The sequence below is a fragment of the Bos taurus genome, chromosome 15, assembly GCF_002263795.3.
Source record: "Bos taurus isolate L1 Dominette 01449 registration number 42190680 breed Hereford chromosome 15, ARS-UCD2.0, whole genome shotgun sequence".
In the NCBI taxonomy this organism is placed as follows: Eukaryota; Metazoa; Chordata; class Mammalia; order Artiodactyla; family Bovidae; genus Bos; species Bos taurus.
In genome coordinates this window covers 77,165,436-77,181,072 of record NC_037342.1, presented here as the reverse complement: position 1 = coordinate 77,181,072, position 15,637 = coordinate 77,165,436, and the positions used below count along the sequence as shown (strand labels likewise).

The 15,637-nt window shown below is 52.9% G+C and overlaps 1 protein-coding gene across 51 annotated transcripts in view; it reads right to left on the bottom strand.

Moving 5' to 3' along the window:
• Positions 1–381: 381 nt before the first annotated feature.
• Positions 382–15,637, bottom strand: part of MADD (MAP kinase activating death domain) — a 40,556-nt gene continuing 25,300 nt past the window's right edge. For 22 of the 51 annotated variants that reach the window (XM_059874796.1, XM_059874799.1, XM_059874800.1 and 19 more), the window contains 11 exons: positions 15,500–15,562; positions 15,140–15,260; positions 14,932–15,037; positions 14,126–14,236; positions 11,637–11,744; positions 5,910–6,074; positions 5,599–5,671; positions 5,354–5,460; positions 3,319–3,388; positions 1,615–1,661; positions 383–1,298 (listed from right to left, as the gene is read on the bottom strand). In XM_059874796.1, the coding sequence (XP_059730779.1) occupies positions 1,194–1,298; positions 1,615–1,661; positions 3,319–3,388; positions 5,354–5,460; positions 5,599–5,671; positions 5,910–6,074; positions 11,637–11,744; positions 14,126–14,236; positions 14,932–15,037; positions 15,140–15,260; positions 15,500–15,562 (1,076 nt within the window). In that variant the 3' untranslated portion in view covers positions 383–1,193. The other 29 variants (XM_059874823.1, XM_059874824.1, XM_024975371.2 and 26 more) reach the window with 5 other exon arrangements.

The following is a 15,637-nucleotide window of genomic DNA, read 5'->3' as shown; positions in this document are numbered from 1 at the left end:
TTCCACGGTATAGAAAAGAAGTTCCATGAAGGCTGGTCCAAGGACTCCTGCCCTGCCTCAGACACTCCTGGTTTCCAGGCCCTGGGGGAGGCCCAGTCCTGACACCTCTCTGGGGAGCTGAGGCCCAGGCCTCGGTCTCTGTCCAGCCCCACTGAATCCCTGCTCCCTGTCAAAGCCCAGTTTGGCGGCTCCCTCTAGTGGCCCACTCGAGCACAGCCACCCTGGGGCCGCCCCTTGGAGCGGGCGGCGGGGCAAGGTGGGGCGGGCACAGCCTCACCTCCCCAACTGCCTCTGGCGGAGGTGCCTTTGTGGAGTCCAGGGCTGGCCCTCCTCGCACAGGGCTGAGGGGCCTCACTGAATGCACGGCAGCCAGGAACCCACGGGGAGTTCAGGACGTTTATTTCACATTCACACCTCTGTACACCTTCTATAAATAGTGTGGAGCCGAAATATTTACAGTCCCCTGCTGCCCACTCCCAGGCTCGCCTGCCCTCACACACGAGTGGGGTCCGAAATGGCCTTTCCCCTCCCCACCCCACCCAGCTCCAGGCGGGGCAGCCCACGGCCCTGGGAGTCTCCTACCGAGGCGGGCAGGCCGCAGGGAACTCGCCACTCAGCAGCGAAGGGGGTCGGCGCAGACCGCTGCGGGGGGAGGCTGTGGGAGCAGCCGCCAGGCAGGCCTGTGCCCGCGGGCAGCAGCTTCGGCCTGGGAACTGCCCGAGGAGCATGGCGGGCCCCACTGGCTCTGCCGCCCCTGACCCCTCCCATGCTCACCCACCCCTCACCGGGGGCGGGGACGAGCCTGCTGGGTCACAGGGAGGAGAGGCCAGGTCTGCCCTGAAGACCCACGATGTCACGGACGAGAACCACAACGGACAGCTCAACAGCACGCAGCAGGGGCTTGCACCTCAGCCTCGTGCGATCTCGGGAGCCACTGGCCCGAGACGCACACGCGTGTGCACGCACACACACACACACACTCACCCTTGAGCCCCGAGGGGACAGCAGGCTGGTCTTCTGGGGGAGGGGAGGGAAAGGCGGGAGAGACTAGCTCAGCCCCGTGGACACGCTGAGACACACACACACTGAGAGCCGTCTGAGCTGCGGCGAGAGGCCGGCAGAGGACACGCCATTGGCGCGCTCGGCAGCATCGTGCCAGGGCAGCAGCGAGGGGCAGCCTTTGGCCCTCCCCATCAGCTAGAGACGGGCCGGGGCGGGGTCCTGAGGTCCTCCTCACTGCTGCGGACGGCAGCCACGTACGAGAAGAGACACAACACGGAGTAGCAGATCTCGTGGGCCTGGGGGCAGAGAACCAGCCGGGTCAGCGCAGGGGACGCAGGCCCTGCCATCCTCACTCGTGGACGGCTGCCAAGTGGGAGACTCCAGGCCTCCAGCCGAAGAGCCCCCGCGAGGCCAGAGCGGGCTGCAGGAGCGGAGGCGGGCGCCTCTGCCGGGCCAAAGGCCTGCTCCACTCCAGCGGCACCTCTGGCCTCCAGACCACACTCGCCTCAACCACTCGCCATCGCCCTCGCCCTGCGAGGCCCGCCCCCCTCCTGCCGGAGTCGCCCTGGGAGCCCTCTGCAGACCGGCTGGTGGGGCTGGCGGCACACTCACCATCGGTGTCTTGTACTTGTGGCTCACCACTTCTTTAATTTCAGGAACTACAACCGGACGGGCAAGAGACAAAACAAGAGAGTTCAACACTTCAGAGCAATGACGCCATGCTCCCCCAGGCGGCGGCGCCCGGCACAGGGTCCCCTTCCCCTCTGGGCCTCACCCAGCCCCTGCGAGGGGACACCGGCCCAGACGCCCTGAGGTCCGCAATGGCCCCTGGCTCTACGGCTGCGGCTCGACCCCGCTGGCCGCCACTCCAGTCCTGGCCCCCAAGGACCACGGCGGGTGCGCCCAGCTTTCGGCCAGAAGAAGAGCAGTTTCTAGCCTGTGCCTCGCCTTGCTGGGACCCCCGAGCGCTCAGCCCCCTGCCCAGCCCCACCCTCCGGTCAAGGCAGCAGATGCCCTGTGCTCCCAGCCCAGACACGGAGGCTCCTGAGGCGGGATGAAGCGGGGGCGGGACACTAAACCCACCAGACTCGGGAGTTTCCTTCCCTGATGGCAGGAGAGGCCCAGGCCTGCCCGTGTGAGGGAGAGCGTCAGAGGGCCCTGGAGCAGACACACCGAGCAGAAGAGACAGGCGAGGACGGCACCCGGGGGAAGTGACAGGGAGCGTCAGGCAAGATACACACAGGTCCACGGCCCAGGGGCCAAGACTGAGACCCCTGGCCCCAGCCCTGCGGGGCTGCTGCGCGGCCAGAGCAGGGAAGCGGGTCTCCTGGCCTCAGCCCCATCCCAGCCCCGAGACCAGAAGTGGGGGGCATCATGCCCCAGAGGGCCCCTCCTCCTCCTGACCCTGGGAGGGGAGTTTGGGGCCCAGGGTTAACAGGGAGTAAATACACTCGTCCAAGGTAGAACAAGGAGCCCAGGTCCTTCTCCTGAGCCAGAGGACACCCCCCGCCCCCCGAAACATCTCTCTGGCAGAAGAGAGGAAGGTGTACAGAACCGGTGAGCCAGCGCAGGTGGAGGACGTGGGGAAGGAAGAGGGTGGAGGGAAGGTTAGGGAAGGTTGGCGATGGGAGCAGCCGGCCTGGGCGAAGGGAGCCCGCCCACCCAGGCCCGAGGTGGCGGGCAGGGCCTGGGGAGGCAGCGCGGCGAGGTCACTTTACCTGCTGGAGAACGAAGGTTTTCATAGCAGCGATGAGGGGCACAAAAGAATGAAGCACAAACACAGCAGGAACTCAAAGCCCCAGGGTGAGAACCCAGATGCCGCTCAGCCCTGGGTGTGGGGGGGAGCCTGGCTCCCGGCTCCCTAGGCCTGCCTGCGCCCCTGCGCGCCTTCCTCTGGCTTGGAGGCTGCACGGACCCTGGCGTGGCCCCGGGGCAGTTGGACGAGGCACTGGGCTGCTAGAGGGACTGAGGCGGCTACGTGTGCACAGCTGAGCGGGGGTGCGGCTGGGCCGCTCTGCCCCCAGGACTTTCTGACTTCCGCCTGGCCAGGCCCAGCCAGGGGAGGCGTGCTGGTTGGAGGAGCCCCCTGAGCACCAGCAGAGCTCTGGGCCGGCGTTAAGCCGCTGCTCTGGGGCCTGTTCCCTGGCAGCACTGGCTAGCTTTCCTGCCTCCCTTCTCTCATCCTCCCTACGCTCCTGCTCCTCCTGACCTCTCTGCAGAGGCGCTTCTTCTCTGTCTCTAGTCCCTCCTCTGGAGCTCCGAGGTTTGAGTTACTGCCATGTGAGTCCAGACCTAAGAGCAAAATAGTGTAATTACCAAATTCCTCCAGGACAAAGACGCCTCGGACTGTATTGCACTTTTTAATGTGATTCAGCTCTATGAAAACCTGCAAGAGAGGGAGGGAGGGAGCGGTAAGGCCCAGAGGCTCCCCCTCCACCCGCAGAGCCCCCTCTCCCAGCTGTAGCCCCGTGCCCACACCGGAAACCTATGTCCCAAAGGGAGGGCACCAGAACCCACACACACACAGCTCAAAAGCGCCAAGAAGCAAAGACAGCAGAAAGGGCAGTACCTTCCGCTCCTGGCCGGAGGAGAAAGCATGGGAGAGAAAGGAAGGTGTTAGTTTTAACGGTCAAAGCCAACCCCGAGGCCCCTCTGCCGGCCTGGGCTGCCTGCCCGCACCCTCTGCCCAGGGCAGCGCTGGCAGGACCCGGCACCCCGGGGCCCCCGCCCCGGCCCCTCAGCGCTCTACCCCGCCATGCGTCCTCCTCCGGCGCAGAGGGCCGGCACGCACAAAGCTCTCCTCACACTGTCCTGGGGGAGGTGGGGGCATCTTCTGTGAGACAGGATCCAGGTTCTCCCCGGAGTGCGTGGTGCTGGCAGTGACAGCTACCACTCAGGAGAGCCTACTGGGAGTCTGCACACACTGTCTGTCTGTCTGTCCTCGTGTCTCCGGGGTGGGGCATCCGCACAGGTGTGGTATCACCCATGTTGCACAGATGAGGCTACTGAGGGTCAGGAAGGTTTTTCCTGAGGATAACAGCTGGCATCTGAATCTGAGTACATCCTGACTCCAAAGGCCACGCTTTCCCCCCTTCAGCAGAGTCCCACCAGGGGACCACCGCTTCGTCCACTCCAGCTGACTGTCAGGAGGTGGAAGATGGGCCCCGAGGCCAGGATCTCAAAGTGAGTCAGGGTCTGACCTCCTGGGGCAAAGCCGTAATCCACAGACCGGCCTGTACACACCGTGTAACGCTTAGACAGGAGGTCGGTCTGGGGTGGGGGCGGGGGCGGACCAAGGGGAGGACGGGGGTCATTCACTGAGACCTGTTCTTCGGAAGGTGAGGCTCTGGGGGAGGCCGCAACCCTCAAGTGCAGTCCGAAGCCTGGTCCCCAAGAACTGCTGGCGCCTTCATGGTCCAGAAAACCGCTTAAGTAAACCCTCTGCGGGTGGAGCCTCGGGTCTCGAGTATACTATTTAATGCACTACTCTGACGATAGTAAACGTGCTTCTGCACGTACCCTGCCGGGAAACCGGGGGGCTGCTCCCCAGCACACCGAGCTGCCCTGAGGGGGTCCTGAAAGAAGAATTAAAATGGAAGCGGGGAGGGAGCCCCCGAGGCCAGGCGTTCACTGCACACTCGGGTCTGGCTCAGAGCCTCGGGAGGGTGAGGGAAGGCACTTGTGTGAAGAGCCAGGACTGGGAACGGACCTGGGATGACGCGCGGGCCTCAGAAAGGAATTAGCTTAAGGAGCGTCCACTGAGAGAAAACGTAATGCTGTGTTAGAAGATCAAGAGGAGAAAAGGTCAGGTCCTACGGTGGGACCACAGGGAGGGCAAGATGGATCCCGAAGTGCTCCCCGTTGGGGTCGCGGGCCGGCGGGCGGGGGAGTGGGGTCTGCGGAGCAGGGGACGGAGTGGGGCGCTCAGAGGAAGGAAGAGAACAGGAAGGAGGATCAGCAGGTTGGAAAGGCGAATTCACACACACACTCCACGCACACAAGAGGACCAACTGGCCTAGACTCACAGCGAAACCACAAGCAAAAGCACACCCTGGAGCAAGAGAAGGGCCGGGGAGACGCTCCCACTCACACTGAGCTGAGTCTACGGGCGGGGCGCGGCCCCCTCTCCCCGCCCCCCTGCAACGGCTCCCTGCCGCGGCTTCGCGGGTGGGGGCAGCCAGTGTCCCTGCGCCCTCCCTTCGGATTGCCCTCTGGCCCAGCTGCCCCGATGCGCTCACTAGCCCCGGATGCTCCCACTAGCCCCGGAGGCCTGGCTCCCATTCGCGGGGGAACCTGGACACGACGCCTACAGCGCCGGGGCTGGAAGCCTCAGGCTGCCACTCTAACCCACCTGGTTGTGCATGAACTTGAGGTTGATCCCTTCGAGGGTGACCTGCAGCAAGCCCCCCTCGCCAGTCTTCATGTCCTGCACGGGGAACTCGCCACCCAATTCCGGCCCTGCGGCAAGGAAGGGGCGTTATCAGCTAACGGAGGGGGCGAGTCCCGAGGCCCGTGACCTCCGCGGGGCTCTCCGGGCGGATGAACACCAATGAAAGTCAACGGAAGGCATGGGCTCCGGGGCCGCCCCCTCCTCACCCGGCTTGATGCTCTGCTGGCGGGCGGCGGCGCGCTCCATGCTGTCCTTCACGCAGTAGTACAGCTCCCGACACTGCGGCACAGGGGGCGGCCGGCCGGTCAGACCAGGCCCCCGGGCGCCCCACCCCTCTGTCCCTGAACCCTGGACCTTGGAGGCAGCTTTATGTGGCCCACGCCACAGCCAGAGGCATGTGGATGGTGGTGGGGGAGGCCAGCGTGGCTCCCTTAAGGGTCCCTTCCCCGCAGGGAACTCCAGGTGTGGCCCTCATCGCCTGCCCCGCCCCGGACACACGGAGCTCACGGGTAGGTACCTTCTTAGTATAGAACTTGTTGAGCTGGGTCTCGGAGCCATTTCTGCGCCACAAGCACAGCACCTTGGTCTTGGGGCAGTAGGTCATGTTGATGAGTTTCTCGTACCACCAGCGCTCGTACACCGTCCCGATGTTACTGCGCAGCACCACGCAGTCGTCACACACCTGCGGGGCGGTCGGCAGCCCTGGTCTCCTGGGTCTCTTCCTCCCCGGGCCACGCTGTGGGCCGCCCCGCCCCCGGGACAGATGTACCGGGTGCTAGGAGCATCCCCCAGGTCAGGGTTCTCACCCGACACTCAGCCTAACTTGGCGGAGACGCAGACCCTGAACGGCTGGGCACGCGTCCACCGGAAGGGTTGCTGGCAAGGGGAGAGGCCAATGAGAGGAACTCGTAGGCCCGGAAGGAGGCCCGCACCTCACCTCAGGGTCGACTGCCTCTCACACGTTCTGGAGATAAGTGCGGAGGCCATCTCCCGCCTCTACCTTTCAATCTTAGGAATAATCTCTTTAGTGATGGGGCACAAAGGCAGGGGACTGGGGCAGACTTAACCCAGGAGGAAAAAAAATGGACATGAACACATTTCCTAATCTTGGCTCAACTCCAGTTCTGCATAGATTCTTCTCAAAAATTAATTACACCAGTGACACGTGGACACTGCTTAATGCAATAATAAAAAACTATCCAGCACAGGATGGTATAAATTCAAAGGCCAAGTTCTCCTCCACAGGCCACAGTTCTCCTCCTCTTTCTTGCTCAACGTTCTCCCACAGGCCAATGAATATGTCCATCTGCCTTCAGTTATGGAGGAGGCAGTTCAGCACCATGGGTAAGAACACCGGTCTAAGATCTGACTGCCTGGGTTTACATTCCGGCTATCACCTTACTTAGCTGTGTCACCTTAAGCAAGTTAATCCGTGTCTGTATGTCCTCATGTATAAGATGGGGACAGCTATAACTTCATGGAGTTACTGTGAAGATTAAGTAAGTTAATGTGCATAAAATTCTCAGAATAAAGCCAGGCACATAGAAAGTACCCAAGAGTCAGCTGCTATACCAGTGATACAACTGTGATGTAGGAAACAGAATAATAATTCTGACGACCATACTGATGGTCCTCAAACCTTCCTGCATAGGAGACTTGTCTTCCTGAGTCCTGACCTTGCTCTGTGTTGGTGTCACACTGGCAGCACCTCAAACTCATCCTGGACTCCACATCTCTTGGGCAGCTCCTCCCTCTAAGCTGCTTGAGTAACTGGCATTTCTGTCCCCCCAGCTGCCTGAGCCAGGAATGAAGGTGTGATGTGAGACCCTACCATTCTGCCCCAAACACCCCAGGACACTCTTCCCCTCCCCTACTCCAGCCATTAAGTTCTAACTCTTCTTCAAGTCTTAAGCGCAAAGATCACTTCTGGGCATCACCCACAACGCCCAGGCCCTCTGCTGTGTATCCTCATGACATCTGCCCCCCAGAAATCTCTCATAATGCTCATTATCCTTTAGGACACTGGGTGTTTAATTACCTGACTTTCCCAATGGCTTATCAACCCTATAAGGGCAACAGAGACCTACCTCCCTGATTTACTACTGCAACCCCAAAGCCAGCAAAGCCAGCAGAGTGCCTGGCTGTAATGTGTGCTCCCTAAAAACTGGGTGAAAGAATAAGGAACACACGACTATCAGTTTAATCCACCTACATAAGACTTTACTGGAGTTCAAAAGCCCGAGGAAGAAAAGGGCCAGGGTAGCTGAGTGGGAATTTAGAAACTTGAATTCTACTGTAGCTGAACTCTGTGCTTCTCGATCTGAAAGATGGAGAGAACTACTCTGCTTTGCATAACCCTTTAAGAACATCATGTAGGGCCTTCCCTGGTGGTAGAGTGGATAAAAAGCAGCCTGCCAATGCAGGGGACATGGGTTCGAGCCCTGGTCCGGGAAGATTCCACATGCCTCGGAGCAACTAAGCCCGTGCGCCTAGAGCCTGTGCTCTGCGACAAGAGAGAAGCCACTGCCATGAGGAGCAGCCCTCGCTCGCTGCAACTAGAGCGAGGCCATACAGAAACAAAGACCCAGAGCAGCCGGAAACAACTGATTTTAAAAGAACGGCGGGGAAAAGACACTGAGAAGAACACACAATTTCTAGGCTAGAGACACAAAGGTAGCGATGTGTCACACTCGTCAGTGCTGGGGGAGGGGTAACTGGTGTAGTCTTTGGGATGGCAAGGTGGCAAAATCTATCAAACTGTAAACGTACCCAGTGGACACCTGTGTCTGTATGGCTGTGCCCCTCTGCTGTCCACCCAAAACTACCACGACATCATTAACTGGTTGCACTCCAGTGCAAAATGAAAAGCTTTTAAAAAGTTGTAAACATATTGTAAGCTTGATCCAGAAATGTCTTTTTAATTAATTTTTATTGGCGTATAGTCGCTTTACTAATGCTGTGTTAGTTTCTGCTGTACAGCAAAGTCAATCATCTGTAGGTATAGATCTACCCCCTCTTTCTTGGATTTCCTTCCCATTTAGATCACCGCAAGCATCGAGTTCCCTGTGTTACACAGTAGGCTCTCCTTAGTCATCTATCTTATACATAGTTTGACCCAGAAATTTCACACCAAGAATCTATCCTGTAGAAATTCTCATGTGACTGTGCGAAGATTTATGTTCAAGGATGACCAGTTAATCCTTGTTAAAAAAAAAAAAAAGAAAAAGTGGGAGGGACTAGTTAAATACATCATGGCACATCCAGAGAAAACCTAACGGTTGAGCCTCCATTTAAAAAAGACAGATTTCTATAATATGGAGACATACTATCAATATATCTATGATACATTAAGTGAAAAAAGTCAAATTATATAATAATATTTGTAATCTGGTATCACTTTTAGAAACACTGAAATAAAATTCCATATAGTAAGCTGTATTCAAACAAATACGCATTTTTTTTTAAATCTGAAGGGATTCACACCAAATTCTCTAACAGTGGTTACCTCTGAGACATGGCATTGGCAGGAAGTGAAAGAAAATTTTTACTTTTTACTTAATTCACTTCTACATGGTTTGAAACGTTTCCAGCATATACTCTTACTTTTGTAATTAAGATAAAAGGCAATAAAGGTGATTTTTAAAAAGTCTTTGCAAATTGTTATCCAGCTGATCACACAGCCAGCAGCCTGTGCTGAGAACGGTTAACTCCGATAGCCTCACAGTAGCCAGGCGCTGACAGAGTGAGCGCGGTGCCCATGCTTTGCAGTACAAGGCGGAGCATCTATGAGTTGACAGACCCACCCCAAGCTCCACCGCCCTTGTCTGAGGCTCCTTGTACAGTGGTGGGAGTGGGTCCTACACGTCAGAGAATCCTCTTTAGAAATTTACTCTGCTGCAGGTGTCTGAAGTAGCCCTCAGCTCCAACAGGCACTCAGACAAATTCTATCACTTCAAGGGGACATGAACACAACAGCCTTCTGAGCTGCATCACATGTAAGTTTCTGCTGCAGAGCAGACACCCCCCCAATGTTTGCTAGATTACCTCTTCAAAAAGCTGTGACTGTGAAAATCAAATTTGACTGAACCAAAAGGCAACAGGGTGTTAGCTAATCTCACTGCTTTACAGAGGAGCTTTACTTGGCCCCTAAAAGTACTGAGAAAGAATCTTAGCCATTTTAGAATTAAAAACACAGAAATGAAGAAAACGTGGCCAACTTCCTTCATAATACTGGATTAAGAAAGGATTTTTATAGCTATGACTTAAAATCCAGAAGCCAGAAAATAAACGACTAATTAATTCAACTACAAAAAAAGTTAAAAAAAATTCTGCACGACAAAAAATACCATAAATCAGAAAACTAATGCAGAGCAGAGGCCAGATTCCCACGTGTGAACCCTCTGACCACAAGCAGAGAGCTGACCATACGAGGCGACCACCTAGTCTTCTGAAATACTGAAACCAAAACTGAACAAACCTCCAGACTGAACCGCTAGTGTGTACAAACACAAGTGACAGAGGAACAGGCTACACAACACTAAGGAGACGCAATCAGCAAAAAACCTAAAAGGTAAGATGGCCCCTCCACAGGCCTATGCTTTCCAACAAAATAAACAGCAACACGGAAGAGAAACTGGATGTTAAGAGATACTTTAGAGTCACAGCAACCAAAACTATAAATGCATTTTCTCTTTGACCCAGCTATCCCACTTCCGGGAACTCTTAGATGAAGCTTCCTTTCACGCATGAAATGAAGCAGGCACAGCATCACCCAGAGTCACACTACTAACAATATAAAAACCTGGGCGAAAACCAGGGTGTATATATGCTGACTGGCGAAATAAAGTGCGGTCTAGTCACATGGTGGAACACCACACGGCTGTAAAAAGAATGAGAACATTCTTTTTCTACTGATACGGAAGATCTCCAGGATATGTTTAAGGAAAAAAAGAAAAAGGTTCAGATCAGCAGATATGAAGTGCTACCTTTATGTTTGTGGTGTTGGAGAAGACTCTTGAGAGTCCCTTGGACTGCAAGGAGATCCAACCAGTCCATCCTAAAGGAGATCAATCCTGAGTGTTCACTGGAACGACTGATATTGAAGCTGAAACTCCAATACTCTAGCCACCTGATGCGAAGAGCTTACTCATTGGAAAAGACCCTTTTGCTGGGAAAGATTGAAGGTGGGAGGAGAAGGAGACGACAGAGGATGAGATGATTGGATGGCATCACCAACTCAATGGACGTGAGTTTGGGTAAACTCTGGGAGTTGGTGATGGACAGGGAGGCCTGGCGTGCTGCAGTCCATGGGGTCGCAAAGAGTCAAACACGACTGAGCTAGTGAACTGAACTGAACCTTTATGTAAGAGTAGGAAAATAAGAATTTATGTTTATATTTTATTGTGTTTGCGTAGAAAACCACTGGAGGACATAAAGTGGTTATAAATAAAAGTGGTTGCCTACGAGAGGAAGGGGTGAGGTGGTTGGAAAACCGAGTGGAAGGGGATAAGAATGAGACAAGACTTGCCAGTGTATACAATTTCATGTTGTTCTGACTTATGGACAATGCGACCGTATCATCTACTCAATCTATATGTAAAAGACAAGACAGGGAATTGTCTATTACATTACTTATTTGCATAAGAGCCTGACAATTAATCCAGCTAGTCAAGGCTATGGTTTTTCCAGTAGTCATGTATGGATGTGAGAGTTGGACTATAAAGAAAGCTGAATGCTGAAGAATTGATGCTTTTGAACTGTGGTGTTGGAGAAGACTTTTGAGAATCCCTTGGACTGCAAGGAGATCCAACCAGTCCATCCTAAAGGAGATCAGTCCTGGGTGTTCATTGGAAGGACTGATGTTGAAGCTGAAACTCCAATCCTTTGGCCACCTGATGCGAAGAACTGACTCACTGGAAAAGACCCTTATGCTGGGAAAGATTGAAGGTGGGAGGAAAAGGGGACGACAGAGGATGAGATGGTTGGATGGCATCACTGACTCAGTGGACATGGATTTGAGTTAACTCCGGGAGTTGGTGATGGACAGGGAAGCCTGGCGTGCTGTAGTTCATGGGGTCTCAGAGTCGGACACGACTGAGCGACTGAACTGAACTGAAAATTAATGATAAATGGACCATGAAAATGAATAAGTGGGGAAAAATATTCTGGCATCCGTTCTAGGAGTTTCTTGTGACTTTCAAATGACTTTCAAATGTCCCTCTGGGCATGAACCAGCAGCACCTACCTCCATGAAAAAGATATCTCCATTCGTGTCTGTCCCTGCATGTACCACGAATGTCTGCTTCTTCATGTGCCGGCTGCCACTGGACCGGATGGAGAGATCGCGTCCATTCTGAGGAAAGAGAGATCCTTCAGCAGTCTGGGCCCAGAATCCGCCATTCAGCAATTCAATTCCTATCGGTCTCCTCAGAGAAGCGCCATCTGCTGGCCACTGGCCACCATGGACGTGTTCACAAACTTCTTGGTCTCAGGATTCTTCTAACATTATTGATGACCCCCAAGGGCTTATGTTTTTGTGAGTTAAATTTATAGATATTTACCATATTAGAAATTATCACTGACAAAAGTTTTAAGTTTTTATTAATTCATTTAAAGTGTTAGTCGCACAGTCGTGTCCAACTCTTCGTGACCCCCCCAGATTGCACAGGCTGCCAGGCTCCTCTGTCCATGGAATTCTCCAGGCAAGAATACTGGAGTGGATAGGCATTCCCTTCTCCAGGGGATCTTCCCCAACCCCAGGGATTGAACCTAGGTCTCTCACATTGCAGGCAGATTCTTTACCTGAGCCATCAGGGAAACCCAATTCATTTAAAAGGAATTAGTAATTCATTAATAAGGTGGTGCAAGTGGTAAAGAATATGCCCGCCAATGCAGAAGACACAAGGGATGCGGGTTTGATCCCTGGGTCGGGAAGATCTCCTGGAGGAGGAAATAGGCAACCCACTCCAGTATTCTTGCCTAGGAAATCTCATGGACAGAGGCCTGGGCTACTGTCCATGGGGTCGCAAAGAGCTGGACATGACTGAGCGACTAGGTACAAGAGCACAACAATGAATCCATTGCATGGTAATATACATAACATATACTTTTCAAATAACTGTATCTCTCAGAACAAAAAAAAGTGAAGAGCAGCATTATTTTGCATTTTTGCAAGTTTCATTAATGTTTGGCTTATTAAAAAATAGTTGCATTCTCATATCTGCTTCTACATTCAATCCATTGTGACATGTTGCTTTGGCAGAGGTATATTAAAGACAACCTGACTTCAAAGATATCTATCTGGAAAAGGGAGGAGTATTCTACCAGGCTTTCCATATGTATATGTATATTCTTCTCTGATGCTGTACCAGAACCTCAAGTAGTTTCTTAAGCTTAGTTGCAATGTGGGATCTGAAAACACATCAGTGAACACTTTGTACTTTGCTACAGTGCAATCCATTTGTATGCTTGACACTTGGAGTTACACTTGGAGTGGTTAGTTGAATTTTCAACACCACACATTGAGCATCTGGAAAATACTGGTTTTTCAAGTTATGAAGCTCTTTCAAGTGCTGACACATTTCATGACATAATATAAAAAAAATCACATTCATTAATTCCATCACCAATCTTACTAGAAAAGTCTTTAAAATACTGGGAAGCTTTGAGCACAAAAGTCTGCTGAGAAAAATAAATAAATAAATAAAGTCTGCTGAGTACCCAAGTCCAAACAATGATAGTTTGTTAGTCATTCTTTCAAGTGAAAATGATGTCCCATAAACAAAGCTGCCAGTTCACCGTGCAGCTAAAATTGTCACAAACTGCTTTTCCTCCAAATGATCATTGCATTTTGGTTTGCGGCAGAAATGCTCTATGTGTATTTCTCATTTTGCCACACAGAATATTAGGAAGATGTATCATCAATAGTCAGATTTAAGAAAACTGATGACTTTAACTGCTTCATCGAGGACACTCGCAAGTCAACTGGCTGTTCATTTTCTTCCTAACCGAGAGAGTACAGAGGTGGGGCCGCCAGCATGCTTTGGTGCCACTGTCTACACTGCATTAAGGCACCAGCGGTTTTTACCCACTACTGCTTCTGAACCATTAGTGTGCATGTCAACCCAGTGAAAAAGGAAATAACATCTCAGTATTGTCAAGAAAACAGTATTCACCTTGTGGATCCACAAGGGTCCACAGACCACACAGATGCTGAAAAGGCTGCAATGGGATGGTTTCAGTGCAGAGACTCCTATCACAGAACAGAAGGGCAAACGCCTCATCTAGAGGCCAAGCCCTATGTTCAGAACTGCTGCTGCTGCTGCTGCTGCTAAGTCACTTCAGTCGTGTCCGACTCTCTGCAACCCTATAGACGGCAGCTCACCAGGCTCCCCAGTCCCTGGGATTCTCCAGACAAGAACACTGGAGTGGGTTGCCATTTCCTTCTCCAATGCATGAAAGTGAAAAGAGAAAGTGAAGTCGCTCAGTCGTGTCCGACTCTTAGCGACCCCATGGACTGTAGCCCACCAGGCTCCTCCATCCATGGGATTTTCCAGGCAAGAGTACTGGAGGGGGTGCCATTGCCTTCTCCGATGTTCAGAACTAGGAATTCTGAAAACATCTGAGCCAAGAAATGAGCTACAGGGAAGCCTCTCCGTTAGGCCTCGGGGCCCACGCCTAGGCAGCTGACCAGTGCGATGGAAGGAGCCTGAAGAATGGCTGAGACGTGCTCACCAGGTTGGCCAGCTGGTCAAGGACTTCATTGATTTGCTGACTGTACACAAGCCCAATATGGGACTTTCCCATCAGGCGCCTCACCTTCTTCCGGATGTCATTCTTATTTACCTGGAAAGCCAAAACAGAACCTCAATAACCAAGAGTGACTGCAGGGTATTCTCTCCACTGGATCAACTCATGTCTTCACATTAAGAGAGGCCGGGAGAACAGGCGGAGGAAAAACTCAGGAACTCATTCTCAAAACAACTCTCTTCTACCCACCAGGTCCTTTCAGAACAGGACTCTTCTACTTGGGAACACAGTTCTCTCCCACTGCTATAAAAACCAAATATAACCAAGTCAAACTAGAATCTGCCATTCACTGCTTTTCCAATGAGTAGTGCTTTTTACATCCACGGGAAAGTCAATATGATGAAGGACTAGTGCTGAAAAGTAAATTCTGAGCATCCTTTCTAAGGTTTCAGAATCTACTACTTGAAAAAACATTCTCTTTCCACTGAATCCTCTTGGGAGTTCGACAGGCATCCTAAAAATATTCAGCAAAGGAAGCCCACTTAAAATTCAAAAGAAACAAACAGCACACCGTCATCCCTCACCTTTACAGCACTCCCCAGCTGTACAGCAGCCTGGCTGCTTCAGGGAAGGGGATAAATGAGCTGCAGAGAGGCCTCGGACCTTCAGTGAGGAAGAGGGCCCTAGCAGGACGCCCTGACTGCTTCCCGACTGCCCCAGGATCCAGGCAACAGGAACAAGCCTTGTCCTCAGCATTGGCAGTAGCTGGATGTAAGCAGAACTGACACTACCTTCATCAGCAGCATGTACGAGATGAGGTTGTGCAAGAGTGTGGCCAGCAGACGGTCTTCATCGTCCTCCAGGCGCTTCCGGTCGTGTTCTCCCAGGGACAGGTACCTGAACGGGAGACCAGGACACATCAGCCCCCAGGTGGGAGGATGCAGAGTTAACGGGGAAGGGGCCAAATTTGCCTTTTCCAAGGGTTTATAGACCTCACACCTGTCTATCATTTCCTGGGGACCCTGGTCCATGCCCATTCCTTCTCTCTCCAACATCACGGCATCTAAGAACGCGTCTTCCCAGAACTGCATTTGGTCCCATAAAGTAGAACGCTCTTTGCCTGTGTGGAAGAGAGGGTTTCTTAGTGGCTTATATAACATATAAAGAAGGCGGCTGCCAAACTAAGATAAAGAGTAACTTCCAGCAAAGAAGGGAGTCTTTACAAATTCCAGAGCAAAGGAAACATCAGACTCGCCACCCCAGATGCAGCATTCCTGCCACCAGCCCCGGCTGCCTCCAAGTGAGGCCCAGCCCCTCCCGAGGAGGAGGGATGAACAGCACACACAGAAGGGTGGTTACTTATAGAAAAGGTCTCCATAGCAGCGTCCTCTAACTGGTCCCACATCGATCCTTTGTCCCTTCCTGCCAGTTTGTGAGCAGGAAGGACCATGGTAGCAAGGAAGTAAAAGAAGACAGAAAGATAGAGACTGTTGATTA